At 45.3% G+C, this 22,365-nt stretch overlaps 1 protein-coding gene across 1 annotated transcript; it reads left to right on the forward strand.

Moving 5' to 3' along the window:
• Positions 1–804: 804 nt before the first annotated feature.
• On the forward strand, positions 805–3,014 carry LOC126998281 (uncharacterized). The gene has a single exon (XM_050859751.1). It carries the CDS (start codon positions 2,286–2,288, stop codon positions 2,622–2,624), a length of 339 nt encoding a protein of 112 aa, XP_050715708.1. The 5' UTR covers positions 805–2,285; the 3' UTR covers positions 2,625–3,014.
• Positions 3,015–22,365: the final 19,351 nt, after the last annotated feature.

The following is a 22,365-nucleotide window of genomic DNA, read 5'->3' on the forward strand; positions in this document are numbered from 1 at the left end:
ATATTCGCCACATTGATCCGTTATTTCTACTCAATACCAGACACTAAAGAGAATTCCTGTGTGGTTTTCTATAATTTCCTTCTTTTTTATATCAACGCCAAACACTATACAAGGAATGTTTATAGTATTTTGTGATGGGTTGAAGAGCTTACACACTTGCTGTAATGGACTGTATAACTGGTCCATAGTTTACTGACTCGTCCTCTGGCCCCACCTCGCTGTGTCTTGCCTCAGTGCTACTTTTTGTATCATCGGAGAGGTTTAAAGTATACTGACTCTACTTACGCCAACTGCTTTTAATGTTGTTGTTGTTACTTTGGTTGTTGTTGATGTTGGCTGCTGCTCCTACCTCGACTCTCTCCTCCCTCCTCTCGTTTGTCGCCTCACTCCTCTTCCTCTCTCTCCTCCTTACTCAGTTGATTGTTGTTGGTGTTTTTGGTGTTGGTTTTGTTGCCGCCACCATTACCACCATCACCACCACCGCCACAACCACTCTCCCATGCCCTCTGTGTTGTTGTCTGTCTGTCTCCTCTAGGAATGTTATCGTGATGTATCTGATTATACCCTGATGCAAAGAAATGTGCGTATCCCTTCCTGCACACACACACACACACACACACACACACACACACACACACACACCATCACGTCGTAGCAGGAAGACATAGTTGAGGCGACACGTGGGGGGGCGGGGGGAGGGGGAGGTGCGTCGTTTCCCTCGAGTCTTGTCACTCCCTCAACAACACGAGGCTGTAGTGTGCACCAGAGCCACTGATAAGGGTGACACACACACACACACACACACACACACACACACACACACACACACACACACACACACACTATGTCCGGGGTGTGACAAGGCTCTCAGAGGGAGCCATCAAGGCCTAAAGGTCAGGAGGAGAGGGATGAGGTGGAGGAGGAGGACGAGGAAGGAGAGAGAGAGAGAGGAGGATGCAGAGCTGTGGCTCGCTGACATCTCGACTCGTGTAGCCGCGGCGGGCGGGTGTGGCGTGCAGGCCGCGCTGGCTCGGGCTGTGTGTGTGTGTGTGTGTCTGTGTGAGCTCCGGTGCACAAGTGTGGTGGCGGCCCCGTCGACCACACGCACCTCCCCGCGCGGCGCCCACGGCTGAGAGGCGAGTCCTGCGTGTCCTGCCCCGCCCTGTGTCCCCGCGTGTCGGTGCCGCCCTGTGCCGCTCATCTCGTGCGGATGAATGGCAGCAGACAGGTGGAGGAGGCGCCGGGAAGTGAGGTGACCCGCTATCCTGCCGCCGTTCAGCATCGCGGTGTAGTTGGTGCTCTGCCGCCGCCACGCCAGGCCCAGCGCCGCCCCTCTCCCGCCGGCGGCCAGGACGGTGCTCACCCATAGGCACGTCCTCGCGGGGTGACGGTGAGGGTGATTGGGGAGCAGCGGCCACCTGTGCTCACCTGTGTCCGCCTGACCCCCCCTCCCCCCTGCTGGCCGCACCACGCTCAGGACGGGCTCGTGTGCGCCTCTCCGGCCAGTCCTCGTGTGGCTCCCCGGTGCTCAGACCTTCGTAGTCCCAGTAGTGCGTGGTAGCCTCGCCGTAGCCGCGAGACAGGCCATCGTGTAGAGCTGTGTAGTGTGAGCTTGAGCTTTGCCCGTGAGTGTAGTGTGTGCGGACGTGCGGACGTGAAGCTCATTATTCCTCTGTAGAAAAGTGTTAGCCAGCGAGTGTGTGTGAGTGTGTCTGTGTGTGTGGCCTGGCCTGGATAGCCTTCCTGTTGTCTAGGGCAGCTGTCGTGATAAGTGTCGTAAAAAAGAAAGTCTGTAGAAAAAGTAGCAGCCAAGCGCGTGGGTAGCCATCGCGTCGCACGGAGCTGGAGTAGTCGCGGCTAGAGGCTGTGCGAGGCCGACACCGCTTCTAGTAACCGCTGGGGCTGTCGTAGTTGAGCCTCGCCTACACCTGCGTCTGTAGTGTCTCCCAGTGTAGGTGTAGCCCAGGGAGTCTAGCGTCCCTGGTGTAGCCGCGAGGTAGTCTGGAGGGCGCCGCTGTAGGCCTTCTACCACCTGCTTCCCTGTGTAGCGTCGTAGTGAGGCGGTAGTCCCGTGAGCCTCTTCGCTGCTGTCCTCGCGTCGTGTAGTGCCGCAAGTCAATCCTCGTAGCCTCGTCAGGGCAGCGGCCTCAGTGCGTCGCCCCGCCGCTTGTGTCCGTGTGTGTGTGGCGGTGCAGCGCTGGTGATGCTGGGCTGGAGGGTGGCACACAGGCCCCCCCGCCGCCGCTGCCCGCCGCCCCCCTCCCCTTAGTAGCCTTACCGCCACCATGCTGCAAGTGCCCGAAATCAGGGGCCCCGACGAGGACGAAGACGAGGACTGCTCTTCGTCCCCGGGTATGCGCCTCCAGGTCCCGGAATTCTCCTTCCTGGCGCCTCCAGATGACCCTCCTGATGGGGGTAGAGGCTGCGTCCACTTGCAGGTGCCCGAGATGGGGCGCTACGGGCCCCCGGGAGCCAACCTGGCCGGCTCAGCGACGCGCCTCGAGCCCCCGAAAACCCTGCACCTGTCCCTGCCGCCTTTCCCTCAGGGGGGCGTGAGCAGCTTACTGCAGGTGCCCGGCGGCTACACAGGCCCCAGGAGGAGACACTCTTGGATCTGCAGGTGAGGACAGGTGGAGGATTACTCGTTTGGATGCTTACCTGTGCGTCCTCCTCCCCATCACACTCTCCCTCTCATCTGCCAGTCATCGTCATCACTATCCCGGATCCTCAAGACATCTCACCATTCTAGTCACTGTCATCACCAACACTAACACCTCGCACTGTCATCCACGCCCTCATCGTCTTTCCTTTTTAACACCCACATCAGTTCACGTATACATCTCCCCAGCATCACCATTCTTCCCCATCACCAGCATCACCATTCGACCCAATCACCACCCACCATCTCCCTTCTACACCATCACCTCCACCCTTTGCAATTCATCACCCCGACACCTCAGAATGTACCTTACTCCCTTTCACCTTACCTGTCCTTGAGTGTGGAAAGGCGTGGGTGTGGGGGGTGGAAGAGGGGGTGGGGGGATAAGCCTTGCGGGGGTGTTGCACGGATTGATGGACAGGTGAAAAAGATGCCTGCAAAGCTTCCCTACCTACGTACGCCTGACCTTTTGATCCTTGGTTAGCGTCAGGAGTTTTTTTTCTTCTTTTTTGTTGTTGTTGTTATCGCGTACCTACCTGAGTCATGTCTTGAGGGAAAGGTTGCCGTGGGTGTGTGAGTTATGTGTGCGTTAGTTTGTTGGTTTGGTGGTGTGCTTTATTTTTTTTTCTTTATTATTACGTGTTTTATTGTTTGTTAATTTGTCTGTGTTTTTTTTTTAATGATTTTGTTTTCTCTGTCTTTTTATTCGTTTTCGTTTATTGTTTTCTTATTCTGTTAATTTATTGATGTTTTTTACTCGTTTTTCTTTGTTTTTCTTCTTCTTTTATTCATATTCTTCTTTTTATTCTCTTAATTTGTTGCTGTTATTATTTTTTAGCATTACCTTGTTTTCTTTCTTCTTATTCTTTATTCTTTTATTCCTACTCCGCTTTACTTGTTGTCGTTCTCTTCATTCCTCGTTTTCTTTATTTATTCATTCATACTCTCTGACTCTCATTCTTATTCCGCGTTATTTTATCCTTATTCTGCCGTTGTGTGTGATGTTACCGTGTGTGAGAGAGAGAGAGAGAGAGAGAGAGAATGGGTATTATGCGAAAGGTGAGTCAGCGAAAACGTACTTACCGATAATCTTTCAGGAGGTCAAACGCGATTACAGACGAACACTGAAGGAGGGTCGATAGATAACACACTCACCAAGGCTTTAAATAGTGACCTCTTACCTCTCTCTCTCTCTCTCTCTCTCTCTCTCTCTCTCTCTCTCTCTCTCTCTCTCTCTCTCTCTCTCTCTCTCTCTCTCTCTCTCTCTCTCTCTCTCTCTCTCTCTCTCTCTCTCTCTCTCCGGATGTGAAGGAATGATAACAAAGACCTTTATATAATGCTCCTTCCTCACTCATTCACTTACTCAACTTCTTTCTCCTCCTCCTCCTCCTCCTCCTCCTCCTCTTACTCTACCCGCCCTCCTCCTTTTCTCACTCCAGACTCACTTCTCCTGCACTGATATCTGTTTGTCTGTCTGTCTGTATTTTCCTTTGTTATGCATCTGGGTGTCCATTGTGTCTGTCTGTCTCTATTTCTTTCTCCTTATCCGTTTTTCTTTATTCAAGTTTCCCTTCTCTTCCTATCCCTGGTTTGTTTCTCCCTCTCCTTCCTTTAGTGCTCTCTCTCTCTCTCTCTCTCTCTCTCTCTCTCTCTCTCTCTCTCTCTCTCTCTCTCTCTCTCTCTCTCTCTCTCTCTCTCTCTCTCTCTCTCTCTCTCTCTCTCTCTCTCTCTCAACACTTATTTCCTTTCTTCTTTCCTTCCTCTTTGCTCCTTTTTCATCCGTTGTTCCCTCTCTTCCCACTCACTCCACGCACGCTTCTCATCCTCTCTACTCCACTCTGACCCCTTTTCCCACTACAGATTCACTCTTACTGTCTTGATAATCCGACTGTCTGTCTGTATTTTTCTTTATGTGTCTGGGAATTCTTGTGTGTCTGTCTGTCTCTATCTCTTTCTTTTCCGTCCTGTACGAGATATTCCTCTCTCACTCACTCTAGTTTCTTTCTCTCTCATCTCTCTTCGGTGCTCTCACTCCTCTCTCTCACTTATTTCCTCCCTTCCTTCCTTGTTCTCTCCTTTTTATTTTTGGAGGCTTTTATTTTTGTTTCCCCTTTTCCTCAGTGTCATTCTTTCCCCTTTTCTTCCTCTCGTCACACACACACACACACACACACACACACACACACACACACACACACACACACACACACACACACACACACACTTCTCTCTACCTCTGTTCTTTCCTCCTTTCTCTTTTCCACGCTTACACTTTTTTTCCTCGTTCCATCAACATGTTTATTTTTTTTTATTTTCCTGTCCTTCACTCTGCCGCTCCTTCCTCTCTTTCCTCCTTTTCTCTCAGCTTCTCCTCTTCCTCTTCCTCTTCCTCATGTTTTTCCTCCATCTTGTGCGTGAGAAGACTGAACAAAGGACGTTTCCATCTCCGGTTACTGTTTTTCTTTTCCTTCTTTTCCCTCTCCTTTACTTTTCCTTTTTCTTTTTTTCTCTTCATCCGTTTTATTTTCTTCCTCTCCTTCCTTCGGGGTGTGAGTTTGCTGACGTGAGGGAAGGCAGGTGAATGATGCAATGTTTTAGTTCCTGTTATAGACCGCTGGCAGACACACACACACACACACACACACACACACACACACACACACACACACACACACACACACACACAAGCATGCAGATGAGTTAGTTGGCTACTGTGTCCCCTCTCTCTACCTAAATTTACGCACCCACATGCTAGTCTCTCTCTCTCTCTCTCTCTCTCTCTCTCTCTCTCTCTCTCTCTCTCTCTCTCTCTCTCTCTCTCTCTCTCTCTCTCTCTCTCTCTCTCTCTCTCTCTCTCTCTCTCTCTCTCTCGTTGAAATACAATTTAATCCAACAAGCATAGATATAAACACTTAATCCTGGATACAGAGAGAGATCTACACATTTCTCTTCTTCCTTCTTCTGCTTTTTCCTTCTCCTCCCCTTCTCCTCTTTCACCTCACTCATCACTCTCCCCTTTCTTCTTATCTTCGTCATCAGTCTCATTCTCTTCCCTCTCATCTTTCTCTTCCTCCTCCTTCTTCCTTGTCATTCTCCTCCTCATCTTTTTTTTTTCCCCTCTCCTTCGTTCTTGTCAATCTCCTCCTCCTCCTCCTTCTTCTCTTAGTCTTTCTCCGTCTCATTTCCCACGCCCTTGTTCTTTTAATTAATCTCCTCCTCCTCCTCCTCCTCCTCCTCCTCCTCCTCCTCTTCCTCTTTTACACGCAGTTCACCTCATTAATAGCAAAGTTACCCCAGGTTTGCCCAGCTTAACCTAACTTCATAAGGCCGACCCTGACCTAAGCTAACTGATCCTCTCTTACTGCCTCTCTATCGATGTCCCGGGGCAGGTGAGTTCGGGTAATCCATTGAGCAAGGTAAAGCTCCTAGGCCTCGAAGTGATTTCCAGTGATCATCATAAATTTAGTGAATGGCTTGTTTTATGATGGGTATAAATAATTATGAATGTGTTTTTCTTTCATAATGTGTATATAAGAGGATTAATTGTGATAGATGTATATATTTATTTAAGGGCAGTAAAATATGGGGTTCTACGCATATAAAAACAGCATTAATAGACATACAATGATTAAATTAGATAGTTGTTTATATATTTCAGGACAAAAAAAAAGCTGTCGACGTATAAAAAAATAAGCATTAATAGAAATAGAGATAATGGCAATAAGAGATAGCGCTGCCTGTTTGAAGGCCTGCCTCTGATATACTTTAAAAATAAAACGTGTGAGGACAAAGAGTATTAGAGAATGGATAACATACTGCCTCTGTGTGTGGAGTTTTTGTGTTGAAATATAGATCACGTGGAGAGGAAAAATATGGCCCGTGAGATAATTTATTAAATCTGTACAAAGAGTTGGAGGACATACGGATAATACAACCCGTTTAAATACTGTATTCTTGGTTGAGTACTTTGGTCATATAGATAAAATATAAGGGAAATATTAAGGTGACCACGATACATAAACACATCAAATAAAACATCTACTAAATTAAGATAAAAATAGTAATACCGCCAAAGACATCGAATTTCAACCATATATAAACCAATTAATAAATAGAAAAAGCAAAACAAAATAATCGTTTCTACTATAGGCCTACTTAACCACAAAGACGTATAGATTAAACTTCAGTGTAAAACAAAAAGCTAAAAGTAAGTACTACGAACCCAAAGACACCACGAATACGTACTAGGCATTTTAACAGTGAATCGAACGTGCGTATCTACTTGACATTCGTCTCGTAACACACACACATGAAGTAGAATGTAACCGAGTCTGCGAACTTACTTGTTAATGTCGGGAAACACCAAATTTGGGGAACTGGGAGGCTTAAAAACACACTCACTCACTCAGGGGAAGGCTTGGGTGTAGGGTGAATGTGAATGTGGGTAAGTGTGTGTGTGTGTGTGTGTGTGTGTGTGTGTGTGTGTGTGTGTGTGTGTGTGTGTGTCAGTACCCTCATTTTTATGGTCACAAGGTCTCTCTCTCTCTCTCTCTCTCTCTCTCTCTCTCTCTCTCTCTCTCTCTCTCTCTCTCTCTCTCTCTCTCTCTCTCTCTCTCTCTCTCTCTCTCTCTCTCTCTCTCTCTCTCTCTCTCTCTCTCTCTCTCTCTCTCTCTCTCTCTCTCTCTCTCTCTCTCTTCGGGGACTTCCATCTGGTTTGTGTTGTGGATGTGTTTGTATTTTTTGTTTGTTTGTCTGTCAGTTCTTGTCGCTCCCCTTTCACACACACACACACACACACACACACACACACACACACACACACACACACTCATTCACTCCCTCAACACTTAGCCTTTTGTCCACGCTCCGGGTAGTGACGTGTGTGAGAGAGAGAGAGAGAGAGAGAGCTCAATGCCAGGACAAGACAAACCATCTGACGAAACTTTATCTTTCTCTCTTCCTATTTTTTCCTCTCTCTCTCTCTCTCTCTCTCTCTCTCTCTCTCTCTCTCTCTCTCTCTCTCTCTCAGTGACTCAATAGAAAGAAAAACAAAACACTAGTCGTAATTTACAGGCGAAGTGTTTACGTTAGTCTGCCATCTGCTTTCGAAAATAGTTCAGCATCATCATATATCAATATCAACAACATCTGTGAGCCGTTTTATGCAATTATGACCCGTGTGTATATCCTTCTTTGCATATTATTCACTACGCATGCATATAAATGGCTGACAGTATATAGAATTCGTAACGTATGTTTTTTTTTCTTCTTTTTTAACGGTGCTGCCTATTGTGACGGTAGGTTCGCTTGAGGTGCCCCTTGGACGACCCCAGGCTTTTAGTGGCGCAGGCGAATTTTATTTATAGTGGGTGCCGTGATTTATGACTCCTGCCTAGCCCATGTCCTTGCCCCCCCGGTGCTCCACTCGTAATAAGTCGCTGAAGTTAGGGTTGATTGATGACCTGGACAGCATGTGGTTAACCTTCCACTACTCGGCGATGGTTAAGAATTAAATTGTCAGCTTTCGCCGGTGGGGCTCGAACTTATGTCCTCGGGCTAACAATCAACGTTGACAAATTATCGTACTCAGAACATCGCAATTATCAGTTCCAGTTCCCACACACATAACGAAATTCCAGTTAAAGTTATCGTTAAAATCATTACTTATTGATGCCTGTTTGCGGTAGCTGTGAGTCAGAAACCTGATTATACGATGTGCTAAGTTGCTGAGTACGATAATTTGGTAATGCTGCTAACAATACCGGCACGTTGACCACTCAGCCACCGCCTCCCCGATGAACTTTTTTCTGTCAATCGAGTCCCACATATGTTCTTTCTCAAGGAATGTCTTTATTTTTGTTTTTCAGTAAATGATTCAATGTTTAACGTCGTATTTGTATCGTTTTGTGTAATTAAGTCTTATCTTTTTTTTTATTTTATCGAGAGCATATGGTTCAGAAATTACAGGTATTCCTAAACTACGCAGCTATGTTTGAGTCATCAGCGCACACACACACACACACACACAGAGAGACAACACATCAAAGCACATCCCACACAGACACAAACACACACAAAGCAGAACACACACACACACACACACACACACACACACACACACACACACACACACACACACACACACAGACAAATAAACCAAGAAAAAAGAAGACGAACACTGCACTGAAAAAACAAAACAAAAAACAAGAAAAACACACGCACACAAGCTCCTCCCCCCTCCCCCCCCACACACACACAGTCCCCCCCCCCACGCACCCCCTACCCCTCCCAGTCTTTCCCTAAGCATCCCTCAAAACATTCTTTCCCTTACAGAGTTTCATGTTCTTAAAAGGAAAACAAAAGAACGTCAGAATTCTCCTTCAACAAAAGTTTTCCTTCACTAAAGTCCAAGATGAGACCTGGGGCGTTTCCTTGCCTGTTGGTGGTTCCTTGTTTCTTCTTTTTTTCTGCATTCGAGTTTATGTAAAGTTTCAAGTTTAAACTCACTAACAAAATTCTTCGGTCAGAAGTGCCTCGTGTAGGAGAGAGAGAGGGGGGGGGGCAGAGTGGGGGGGAGAGGAAGAGGGAGAGGGAGAGAGGGAGAAGGGGAGAGAGAGAGGATAAAATACATATTGATACAACATCGTCGATACCGCACAGTACCTTGCACTTCTCTAATTGATTTTCTAGACACACACACACACACACACACACACTCACACACACACACACATGCAGATAGACTTGCTGGATATGTTCATCGCTTCGAATTAATTAAGCTTTTGTCTTCAAGCTGAAATAACATTGACCAAGCTGACTTGCCTTTTCTTCCCTCCCCCCTTTCCTCCTCCTCCTCCTCCTCCTCCTCCTCCTCCTCCTTTTTTTGTTCTTTACTCGTCTTCTGCTTCTTTTATCTTCTTCTTTTTCGTCTTTCTCTCCGTCCATTCACTCCTCTTCTTCCTTCCGTTCTCTTCTCTCCTCAGTTTCCTCTTTTTTTTATCTTCTCTATTCTCCCTAAATTCATTCATTCTGGTTTTCTTTCTTCTATTTTCTAGCGGTTTTCTCTCTCTCTCTCTCTCTCTCTCTCTCTCTCTCTCTCTCTCTCTCTCTCTCTCTCTCTCTCTCTCTCTCTCTCTCTCTCTCTCTCTCTCTCTCTCTCTCTCTCTCTCTCTCTCTCTCTCTCTCTCTCTCTCTCTCTCTCTCTCTCTCTCTCTCTCTCCATTCTTTCATTCTATCCTTTTATCCCTCCTCCTCCTCCCTTCTCCCCCTCCTTTCCTCCCTTCCTCCTCTCCTAGTTTCATTTTTATATTTTCATCTTTTATGCATGTTCCCTGCCTTCCCTTCCCTATCTCCCTCCATCCCCCCCCCCCCTCTTTCCTCCCCTCTTCCTCCTCTCCCAGAATCACTTTCCCTCTCCCTTGCCGGTGTCTTTTTCTCTCTCTCCTCCCTCTCTCCATTTTTCCCTTAATTCCGCTTTCATTGTAAACTCTCCTTCCTTCTTTTTTTTCTCCTCCCTCCTCCCCTTCCTCCGTTTTTCTCTCACCCCTTTTCCTCTTGTCGTCTCTCGATATATTTGTTTTCTTTTATTTTATCTCCATGTTTATCTCTTCTTCCCTCCTCTCTTTTTTTTTCTCTTCTCTTCCTTTCCTTCAGCCTTTTCGATATTTTTGTTTTTTTTTATTTTCTCTCTCTTCCATGTTTATCTTATCTTTATTTGCATTTATTTTCCTTCTGTGTACTCTTTTTCCCTCTTTTCTCTTCCTTTCCCGTCCCTTCATTTCCTTCTTTACGTTTACACAGCTTCATCTTCGTCTTCTGCTCTTCTCTTTTTCCTTTCCCCCCCCCCCATCGTTTCCTCCCTTCCTTCGTCTTCATTTAGATCCTCATCATTTTCGTCTTTTGCCCTTTTGCTCTCTTTCCTCTTCTGTTTTTTTCTCTTCTCTCTTCTCTCCCTTCCCCCTTTATCATCATTTCCATCATCATCATCATCATTTTCGTCTTCATCTTTTGCTCTGAATAACATCTCATTTTCTCCTTAATTTCCCGTGGCTTTCATTACGTTGAATATGACGAGGTTATTCCCATCACCCACCACCACCACCACCACCACCACCACCACTACCACAACAATATAAAGCGCCATTACTCTTAAACATTGCACTCCATATGACCAACGTTTCTCTTTTTTTGTATATATATATTTTTTGTTTTTACCTCTCTCTCTCTCTCTCTCTCTCTCTCTCTCTCTCTCTCTCTCTCTCTCTCTCTCTCTCTCTCTCTCTCTCTCTCTCTCTCTCTCTCTCTCTCTCTCTCTCTCTCTCTCTCTCTCTCTTTTTCTATTCCTGTATCACCACCATCATCACCCTCACCTCCAGCTCGTGTCATCAATACCACATCACCACCACCACCACCACCACTACCATTGATCGCCTCACCCATCATAGTCGCTCTCCCACCACCACCAGCAATACCACCTCCATCACCACCACCACCACCACCACCACCACTAAAGTCACCACCTCTACCAACACCACTAACATCACTACCAACACCACTAACATCATAACCTCAACCACTACAACTATTACTGTTATCACCCTTCCTCCTCTTCCTCCTCCTCCTCCTCCTCCTCCTCTGTGCTCAGCCTTCCATGTAATTGCTATCGGCAGGGTAGACTTAATGATTTTTTATGATAATTATTTGAAACAGTAATTGTCAGATGGTTTATGTTAACGTCGGGATCAGTCGAGGGGGAAGAATTAAATAGTTCCCGCAGGTACACCACTTTTAATTATCGCTCAGGTGTGTTAATTACGTGTATTATTTTTCTACCTACCTGTCTTTACCTGTCTTTACCTGTCTTACCTGTGTTTGACGTTTCCTCGATTCTTCTTACTCTCAGGTGTATTTTTGTCATTTTTATCGCTATAGGATTAAAGAAGTTCGTAATATTTCGTTCTTCTCGTATTTACTCGCAAAATTATCTAGTGTATAATCCTTCTAGTTATCTTTTTTTTTTTTCAGTAAAGGAAGTATGTCAAGGGTAAAACAAAAAGACAAGAAAAAAAACGTCAATCGGGAAAGCTGATTTTTTTTTGCACCTTTGTTCCTCCTCTACTTTATTTATTTATCACTTATCATTACTATTATTTATTTATTGTATTTATTTATTTCATATATACCTACCTACCTACCTTCCTACCTACCTACTTATCAATATCTTTCTGTGTGTGTGTGTGTGTGTGTGTGTGTGTGTGTGTGTGTGTGTGTGTGTGTGTGTGTGTGTGTGTGTGTGCCAGTCATCCTCGTTAATCATCCCCACTGCCCACCTGTACCCACCTGCCCACCGCCTATGGGAATCGTACCCAAATCCCACCTGCTAACCCTTCTTTATTCCTTCTAATGCTGTGATGAAACGGTTGATCTCGTGTTTCTGCGTATTTTGTGTTCCTCTATTCCCCGTAAAGCGCCTATGAAACTTTTGATCTCCCGGAACTCTGAAGTAATCTCTGTTGTGTGGTATTAGGATTTTATCAGGTGGTCTAAAAGGGGTAGTAGGTGTAGTAGTAGTAGCAGTAGTAGTAGTAGTAGTAGTAGTAGTAGGAGGAGGAGGAGGAGGAGAAGGTGATTTTGTTGTTATTTTTCTTGTTCTTGTTTATTTTGTCTGTTGTCTATTGTTGTTGATATTCTTTGTTGTTTATTGAAGTTGCTGTTGTAGTAATAGTAGTAGAAGTAGTAGTAGTAGAAGTTCTTTGTTGCTGTAGTGGTTGAAGTGGTATAAGTAGTACGTAGTAATAGTAGCAATGGCTTTTTCCTGTTGTTGTTGTTATTGTTGCTGCTGTTGCTATTGTGGAAGTAGTGGGTCCGACCTGTTTTGTTTCTTCCCGTTTTACATTTACGCGGAAGTCATGTCAATATTTGCTGCGTGTTCTGCGAGGCGAATTTCGGGTTCTACGTCATTTTCTTCTTTTCCGTCGTTTTTTTCAGGTTATTCTTTCTTCATTCTTGTTTTTTCTGTCTTTTCATTTTTTTCGTGCGGGAATTAGTGAGTAATTTCGTGATTCGATTTTCGTCATTTTTCTGGTCTCTCGTTTATACGATTTAGAACTCCGGACTCCACAAATTCTGCGAACCTCTCTCTTCCATTTTCTCTCTCTCTCTCTCTCTCTCTCTCTCTCTCTCTCTCTCTCTCTCTCTCTCTCTCTCTCTCTCTCTCTCTCTCTCTCTCTCTCTCTCTCTCTCTCTCTCTCTCTCTCTCTCTCTCTCTCTCTCTCTCTCTCTCTCTCTCATAATTTTTAAGTCAGCTGCATGTTTTGTTGTGTGTGTGTGTGTGTGTGTGTGTGTGTGTGTGTGTGTGTGTGTGTGTGTGTGTGTGTGTGTGTGTGTGTGTGTGTGTGTGTGTGTGTGTGTGTGTGTGTCATTGCATGCAGTGACCTCAATAGTCACTTAAGACAATTGGTTTAATCAGCCGGTAGTGTGTTGTGTGTGTGTGTGTGTGTGTGTGTGTGTTTGTGAAGTGGTTGCTTGTGTTGTGCGCGTGCGTCGGTGTTTTTTATGTGAGAGAGAGAGAGAGAGAGAGAGAGAGAGAGCGACGAAAATGTTCCCTAAATCGTACCAAATTCTCAATATATGAACCATTACGCCGTCGACTGCTTCTCTCTCTCTCTCTCTCTCTCTCTCTCTCTCTCTCTCTCTCTCTCTCTCTCTCTCTCTCTCTCTCTCTCTCTCTCTCTCTCTCTCTTCTCTCCCTCTTTCTCTCTCTTTCTATTCTCCTCTCCTAGGTTTCCTCCATCCTCTCTTTCTGTTTCCTCCATCTATCCCTTTCTCTCTCTGCTGTCCATCTCTCCATTTCCTCCTCTTACTATCTATCTATCCCTCACTGTCCTCCCTTTCCTCCTATATCTCCTCTCTTTATCCCTCATTCTATCTCTCCATCTATCCCTTCTTCTCACATCCTATCCTTTCCTTTACATATCAGTCCCACCTTTTCTCTATTCCTTTATTTCTCACTTTCATCCCTTCATACATTCGTTTCTTCCCATCTCTCTTATTCCACCTTTCTTCTCTCCCTGTTTCCCTTATGCCCAGCTTCTATTCTCTCCCTCAATTTATTATTCCCTGGTTTCCGTCTCCCCTTCCCTCCCTTATTTCCGCCTTCCTTCTCCATCCCTCCCAGCATCCCTCCCTCCCACATTATCTCACATCCTACTCTCCTCTTACGCTTCCTTCCCGCAATCTCTACTTCCCATCCCTTCCTCCCTTCCCTCCACCCCTCCCTATATGCCTCCCACCCTCACTCCGTCCTTTCCTCCAAATCTCCATTCCTTTCTCTCCTACCTCCCTCCTCCCACCATTTCACCTTCAATTTCATCTGTATTTCCCCGCCACCTTTCCCTCCCTACCCTCCACCCCTCCCTCTCTCCATCTCTCCCGCCTTCTCCATTCCTTCCTTCCCTCCCTTCCCACATCCTCCACCTCTCACCTTCATTTCGTTCTGTATTTCCAACCTCCACCCACCTTTCCCTCCCTTCCCTCCCTCCCTTCCTTCCCTCCCTCCCTTCCTTCCCTCCACCCTCCCTTCTCCCTTCCTCCATCTCCCACCTTTACTTCGTTCTGTATTTCCCACCACCCTTCAACCCTCCCTCCCCCCCTCCCCCCCTCCCCCCCTTCCCCCCTTCCCCCCTCCACTTGATAACGAGGCACCAGTCAATACTGTAGAGGGCCAACCACAGGGTAACCCCTTGGCACTGTGCCAGGCGGCCCTACTGAACCCCCCCCACCCCCCCCACCCACCCCAACCTCACACAACCCATCTTTCCTTCCATTCCTCCACCCTTTCCTCCGCACTTTCCTCCATTCCCTCTGTTTCTCCTATTTCAGTTTCTTTCCACTTCTACCTTTGTGTTCGGTCTTATCTTGTATTGTGATTCTCTCTCTCTCTCTCTCTCTCTCTCTCTCTCTCTCTCTCTCTCTCTCTCTCTCTCTCTCTCTCTCTCTCTCTCTCTCTCTCTCTCTCTCTCTCTCTCTCTCTCTCTCTCTCTCTCTCTCTCTCTCTCTCTCTCTCTCTCTCTCTCTCTCTCTCTCTCTCTCTCTCTCTCTCTCTATCTCTCCCTCTCTCCCTCTTCTATTTTATCTCCTTCCTCCATATTGCCTTTCCCTTTCAACTCAACACTTTTTCACTTTCCCTTTCTTTGCTGCGTCGCCATGTTCTGTTACGCTCCCCTTCTCTCTCTCTCTCTCTCTCTCTCTCTCTCTCTCTCTCTCTCTCTCTCTCTCTCTCTCTCTCTCTCTCTCTCTCTCTCTCTCTCTCTCTCTCTCTCTCTCTCTCTCTCTCTCTCTCTCTCTCTCTCTCTCTCTCTCTCTCTCTCTCGAACTGGAAAAATCAGCGCCACGAGTATTCGCACCACAATCTAATCTCCATTCTAATAGTCCCTCCCCCCTCCCCCCCTTTCTCTCTCCATCTCTCCCCCCCTTTCTCTCTCCATCTCTCCTCCCCTTCCGTTCCTCCTCTCTCTGCATCTCTCTCCCTCCTCTACCTTATCTCTATCCGCTCTCTCTCTCCTCTCTCCTCTCCCCGAAGTTTCCTCTCCTATTTCTCTCTATTTCTCTCCGTCCTACTCCTGTTCCTCTCCCTCCTCTTTCTCCTGCATTTTACATTTTCCTTCTACTTCTCTTGTTTCTTTTTTTTTATGTCTCCTCTATTTCGTTACTACCTTCGCCATCATTTTAATTTTCTCTCATTTTTTATGTCTTCCAGTTCGTTCTGTTTTCGTGTTTTCTTCTGCTCATTTCTTCTCTCTTTTCATTCTCTCTACTTTTGCTGTTTAGTGTTTCTCCTCTTCCTTCTTTCGTCCTCTCTCTTCCTCTTTCTCTTCCTCTCATACACACCTTATCCTCTCTCTCATCTCACCTCTGCAAATTCCACCTTTTCTGCTTCTCTCACTTCCCTCTTTTTCTTTCTGTCCACTCTCCCTCTTTCCCTTTTTCTCTACTCTCTTTCACTTCATCCATTCTCTCCCTTCGTCTGACTTTCACCTATTCTTTCTTCAATTGCGCTTTTTCCCTCCTTCTTTCTCCTTATATTTTTTCTCCCTCTCTCCTTTCCTCCTCTCCCTTCCTCATCACGTACCTCTTCAACATCAGTTCCCCGACTCTCCTTTCTCTCCCTTATCTTGTTCGATATTTTCTCACCCTCCTCCTCTTCCTCCTCCTCCTCCTCCTCCTCCTCCTCCTCCTCCTCCTCCTCCTTCTAACTTCCGGGGCAATACACGTTCAGTATTTTTTTTTTGCTCTGGTTCCTTCATCATGCTTTTCTTGTTTACTCCTCCTGCTTCTCTCTTTCTTCCTTTCCTTTCCTCCTTCCTTTTATCTTCCTTTGTTTCTTTGATTGCCTTTTCATCCGTCTGGCGTGTGTGTGCGTGTGTGTGTTCTTCCTTTGTTCCTCTTCGTTTCTTTTTCTTTTTTGTTTCTTGTATATGTGTCTTTCATGCTCTCTCTCTCTCTCTCTCTCTCTCTCTCTCTCTCTCTCTCTCTCTCTCTCTCTCTCTCTCTCTCTCTCTCTCTCTCTCTCTCTCTCTCTCTCTCTCTCTCTCTCTCTCTCTCTCTCTCTCTCTCTCTCTCTCTCTCTCTCTCTCTCTCTCATATTCTTTTTTTCCCTCCATTTATTCCTCCGCGTGAAGTCCAGTCAGGTGTGGAGAAAAGGAAAGTGGAGGAAAGTGGAAGTGGAGGAGGAGGGAAAGAAAGAGAAGAGGGCTGAGGAGAGGAAAAAAATAATGACTTGTTGAAGAGGAATACAAAAAAAAAAATACAATGGCCGAAATAGAATTGTGGTCAGGAAAGGGAGAGAAAGGTGGAGAGAAATAAAAAAAGGAGAGGAAGAACAAGACAAAGGAGGAAGAGAGAGAACAAAAACGAACATGAAGGGAAGAAAAAAAGAAAAATATTACATAACAAAAAAATAGGAGGAGGGATCAGATAAAATTGGGAGAGAGAAAAAAACGGAGAAATGAGAAAAAAGAAGGTAAAGGAAGAGAGAAACAAGAAACCATAGAATCAGAGGAAAGGAGAGAATAGGAATGGAGGAAAAAACGGAACCAGAAAGAAAGAAGACCAAACATGAGAGGGAGGAGGAGGAGGGAGAGAGGAAGGGAGAGAATAAAAAGGAAGAGAAAGGAGAAGGAAAGAATATTAATGTAAGAAATATTGAACCGTAAAGAATAGACCAAAACATGAGAGGGAGAATGAGGAGGAGGAGGAGAAGAGGAGAGGAAGAAGAAGGAGGAAAAAGAAAGAGAAATGGGAAGGAAAGAATTTAGATATACGAAAAATGGAACCAGGGAGAAGAGGGGGAGGAGGAGGAGGAGGAAGTAAAATAAAAATAAAATCGTAGAAAGAAAACAAAAGCAAAACGAAAGGAAGGGAGAAGAAAGAAGAGGAAGGAGAGAAAAAAAAAGAAAGAGAAAGACAAAGAGAAATACAAACCGTGAGAGAGAGAGAGAGAGAGAGAGAGAGAGACGGATCGGTATTTTATGCAAAAACATTTTTATTCAATTTCCCTTCCATCTTTTGTTATTTTGTATTTTGCTGCAGTGAAGAATATTCCCTTACCTGTGCCCGGGCTTTGTGTATGTGTGTGTGTGTGTGTGTGTGTGTTTGTGTGTGTGTGTGTGTGTGTGTGTGTGTGTGTGTGTGTGTGTGTGTGTGTGTGTGTGTGTGTGTGTGTGTGCTGATGGAATGAAAGGTTACTACGTTATTTCAATATTTTAAAGTTTCCAAAAATCGTAATAATAATAAACGTAATAGCAACAACAACAACAACAATCAACAACAACAACAACAACAATAACAATGACAACAACACTAATACTTATACCAATAATGACAATATGAATCAGATTAATTTCCTATAATACCACCACCACCACTACCCACCCCCCTTCCTCACCACCACCACCACTAACACCGCCATCACCACCACCAGCAACAACAATTACAACATTAATAAAATCGGCCATTACAATAATCATTAAGAGCTGTCGACGCTAATGACATTCCCTCGCTGCCCTCCCTTCCTCTGATGACCCGGCTGGAATGAAGAAAAAAACAACAATAATAACCATGCCGTAAACCATTTCCCATTATTAACATCCTCATCAACAGTTTTAGGTCACGCCCTCATTACGCCAAAGGGGGGAGGGGGGAGGATAGGGGAGTGGAAGGAGAGAAGGGAGGGGAGAGATGGAGTGAAAGAAATAGAAGGGATGGGACAGGAAGAGCACTAAGAAAGCCTTTAACCAGCTTATGAAGAGGAGGAGGAGGAGGAGGAGGAGGAGGAGGAGGGGTGAAGAATTAATTATTAGCACTGGGATAATGAGAGGAGGGAGGAGGAGGAAGGGAGAGGGAAAGAGAGAGGGGAGAGAGAGATGAAGAAAAGCAGTCCGGGTCATATTAGTAAGAGAGAGGAGGAGAGGAAGAGAAGGAGAGGGAGAGTTAGCAACAAGGGAGAGAAGGGAGGGAGGGAAGGAAGGAGGATAAAGGAGAAGAGGTGAAGCGTGATGGAGGAGCAGGATAAAGAGGAGGAGGAGGAGGAGGAAGAGGAAGATGTTATGATTTTAAAAAAAAAGTGTTATTATCATTATTATTATTGTTATTATTATTACTATTATTATTTATTTACTTTTCTTATTTGTGGTTTTAAAAGATTGAATAAGAAACAAATAAACTACACACACACACACACACACACACACACACACACACACACACACACACATTTCCTTTAAATACCTGGAGCGTAAAAGTCATTAAGCCAACGCCCTTCCCTTACCTGTGGCTCCCCCCCCTTCCCCCCCTGCCATTACCTGTCTCCAATGAGCACGCATCCCATCTCACCTGTCCTCCCTTCCCCATCCAGCACACCTCCACCCATCCCCCTCCACCCATTCCCCTCCTCCCATTCCCCTCTTCTTATTCCCTCTCCATCTATTCCCCTCTACCCGCCTCCCTCCCTCCCATCCTTCTTTAATTTCATAGGGGACCATATTCCTTCTTTCTTTTTCCTCCTGTTCTTTTTTTTTTCTTTCATTCATTCTTCTCTCATCTTTATTAATTTCCGTTCTCATATACCTTTATCTCTCTCCTCTTGTCCTGTCTCTTCCTTTCATCTTCTTCTCTCTATTTCCACCTATTCCTTCTCTTCCTTCCATCCTCATTCAATCTATCTTCCATTTCACTTATCATCTTTCTCAATATCCTCTTTCTCGTTCTTCCATTCTTCATCATTTCTCTCTCTTATCCACCATTTCTTCGCCTTCCTTCCTTTTTATCATTCTTTTCCTCATTCCGTCCCTTTCCTGTACTACACTCACTCTCCTTTTTTTTCTCTTTTACCTTCCTCCTCCTCTTCCACCCTTCCTCTACCTCCTTCTTCCCGTCCACACCTTCCATAACACAACTCCACCCTTATAATCTAAGCCTCCACCTCTCCCTATCTCCATCTCCTCCAGCCCTTCTCCACCTCCCTTTTTTTTCTCTCCCTCCCTTATACGAAACTCTATCTACTCCTCCCTTTTAAGCGCTTGTCTCCCATCACCACCCTTCCTTCCTCCCCTTTCTCTCCCTCTACTTCCCTTTCTTCCTTCCCTTCCTTTCCCTCCTCCTTTACTACCCTTCCTTCCCTCTTCCCTTGTTAGCAGCTCTCTTTCTCCTCCATTACCTCTCTTCCTCCCTCCCTTCCTCTCCCAGTACTTCCCTTCCTTCCTCCCCTTCCTCTCCCATTACCCCTCTTCCTTCTCTTCCTCCTTTATCTCTCCCCTTCCTTCATTCTTCTCCTGTTACCATCACTCTCTCTTCCCCTTTCCATTAACCTTATATTCAGTCAGTCAGTCAGTCAGTCAGTCAGTTAGTCAGTCAGTCACTCAGTTAGTCAGTCAGCTCGTCAGTTCGTTAGTCAGTCAGTCAGTCAGTCTTTCATCTCCGTTCAGACCAGAGGCGAAGGTAGGAGACGATTGCACGAGATCCCAGAGACAAAAGGAAGGCAACTCCTCTTTCTCCTCCTCCTCCTCCTCCTCCTTCTCCTCCTCTTCCTCCTCCTCCTCCTCCTCCTCCTCCTCCTCCTCCTCTTTCTCTAGCATTCCCTCCTCGCCTCTATTTCTTTCTTTTTCTCCTTCAAGCTCTCAAACTTTTCTCATACAACCACTCACTCTCACACCAACACACACTCACTCAGCCAGTCACCCAGTCAACCAGCCAGCCAGCAATCCATTCACCCATCCACACATTTTTCACTCACCCAGCCACCCAGTCATCCACCTAATCATCCACCCAACCCAACACCAAGTACACTGTCAATCCTCACCTGGAATTTAATCCTGCCCAGGTGTATTGGTTCATTAATTAACCTGGGCCGCCGTGCTGGGAGAGTGGCAGGTGAAGAAATGAGTGTTAGAGGTGTTGTGGGGGGGGGGGGAGAGGATTGATGTGTGTGTGGGGGGTATGTGGGGGTGGTAGTGTTTGTGTGTGTGTGCGTGTGTGTGTTATATAGAGGGACAGAGAACGAGGGGAGAAGATGGAGGGAGTGTCATAAAACTTTCTCTCTCTCTCTCTCTCTCTCTCTCTCTCTCTCTCTCTCTCTCTCTCTCTCTCTCTCTCTCTCTCTCTCTCTCTCTCTCTCTCTCTCTCTCTCTCTCTCTCTCTCTCTCTCTCTCTCTCTCTCTCTCTCTCTCTCTCTCTCTCTCTCTCGCTCTCTCTCGCTCTTTGTTCCTGCTGTATTTATCCTCTTAAGTGCATTCTAAGGTTGAAAAGACGCGTTTTTAGCGGACACAAGGAAAGCGAGGCGTTCCTTAAGCGACGGAAAATGTATAACGATGACGATGATAGTGATAATAATAGTAATGATAATTATAATAAGATGAAAGAGATTTTGTTAGTATAATAATGATGATGATGATGATGATGATGATGATAGCAAAAAGAAGAACGAAAGGAACAAGAAGAACAAGGACAAGGAGAACAAAAACAAGAAAGGGGGAAACTATAATACGAATAGAAGAACAAAAAGAAGAAGAAGAAGAATATTAGAAGAAGAATAAGAGGAATAAGAACAAGAAGAACAGGAACAAGAGGTCAATAATAATAATAAGAAGAACATGAATAAGAAAAAGAGGAAGAGGAAGAGTAATAGAAGAAGAAGAAGAGGAAGAGCAAGAACTTGAAGAACAGGAATTAGAGGTAAAAAAGATATATGAACAAAAAATACAAAAACGAAAAAAAGAACAAGAAAAAGAGTAAGAAGACTATTAATAACGTTAGTCTTCATCATTACCACCACCACCATCATCATCATCATCGGCTCACCTGTCATCACCTGTGCGTGGGTATGTTTGTTCGCCTGCACGTGACTGGGGTTCGTAGACTCGGTAAATATACAACAGTCATGAATTTAAAGTCGTCATTTCCCAATCCGCGTTTGGTATCTGGATTGAATCAGTCTATTTACGTGGAGCTTGAACGACATTCTCTGGAACTCGATCAATGGTAGCTCTTGTGTCACGATTTATTTTATTTTATTTTATCTCTTCATCTTTTTCTTATTTCGTTTTAGTTCAGCTTTGAAGAATTGTTTTTATGTCTCCATTCAGCTCTGTGTTTGCCATCGAGTCGTTCTTATTCCAGGTGGTCTTTGTCTCCCTTTCCTCCTGTGTTTGTCTTTGTTCCGCTCTGTCGCTTGTTTGTTTTCCATGATCGGGTCACTAGAGGAAGGGGAAGGAAGGGCATGTGTTGAGTATTCCAGGTGTGTTGAGTATTCCAGGTGTGTTGAGTATTCCAGGTGTGTTGAGTATTCCAGGTGTTCTTTGTCTTCTTTTTCGCCTGTGTTTGTCTTTGTTCCGCTCTGTCGCTTGTTTGTTTTCCATGATCGGGTCACTAGAGGAAGGGGAAGGAAGGGCATGTGTTGAGTATTCCAGGTGTGTTGAGTATTCCAGGTGTGTTGAGTATTCCAGGTGTGTTGATTATTCCAGGTGTTCTTTGTCTCCTTTTTCGCCTGTTTTTGTTTTTGTTCCGCTCTGTTGCTTGTTTGTTTTCCATGATCGGGTCACCAGAGGAAGGGCGTGTGTTGATTAGTGAAATAGTCAATGAACACAGCCTTGGATGCAACACAAGCGAGGCAAATTTAATCAGAACTTTGTACTGAATATTTTCCTATTTTTATTTATTTATTTTTTGTTTATCTCCTCCTCCTCCTCCTCTTCCTCTTCCTCCCCTTCCTCTTCATTTTTTTCCTGTTCGTGGTCTTATTCTCCTTGCACTCATTTCATCTTGTTCTTTTCTTCCTGTTCTTGTTCTTGTTCTTCTTGTTCTTCTTCCTGTTCTTTTCTTCTTCTTTTCCTCCTTCTCCCACAAGTGTGTCGAGAGAGAGAGAGAGACACACACACACACACACACACACACACACACACACACACACACCACACTCCTACACGTAAATGCTAATGCGGACAAAGTATGAGAGCGTTCCAAGCCTCTTCAAAAGGACTCGGAGCCTTTCTGGGAGTCACCTTAACCTAAGCAAACACCTTTTTTTTTTTTACCTCCTTACCCTCACCGTGTTTGCCGTCAGCTCCGGAATGTTGATGGACCGCGGTTGACGTAGAGGGGAAGTATGGATCAAAGAAACGGCTACTCTTTGTTTTTCTTTCCCTTAGAGATGT

Source organism: Eriocheir sinensis, chromosome 13 (assembly GCF_024679095.1).
Source record: "Eriocheir sinensis breed Jianghai 21 chromosome 13, ASM2467909v1, whole genome shotgun sequence".
In the NCBI taxonomy this organism is placed as follows: domain Eukaryota; kingdom Metazoa; phylum Arthropoda; class Malacostraca; order Decapoda; family Varunidae; genus Eriocheir; species Eriocheir sinensis.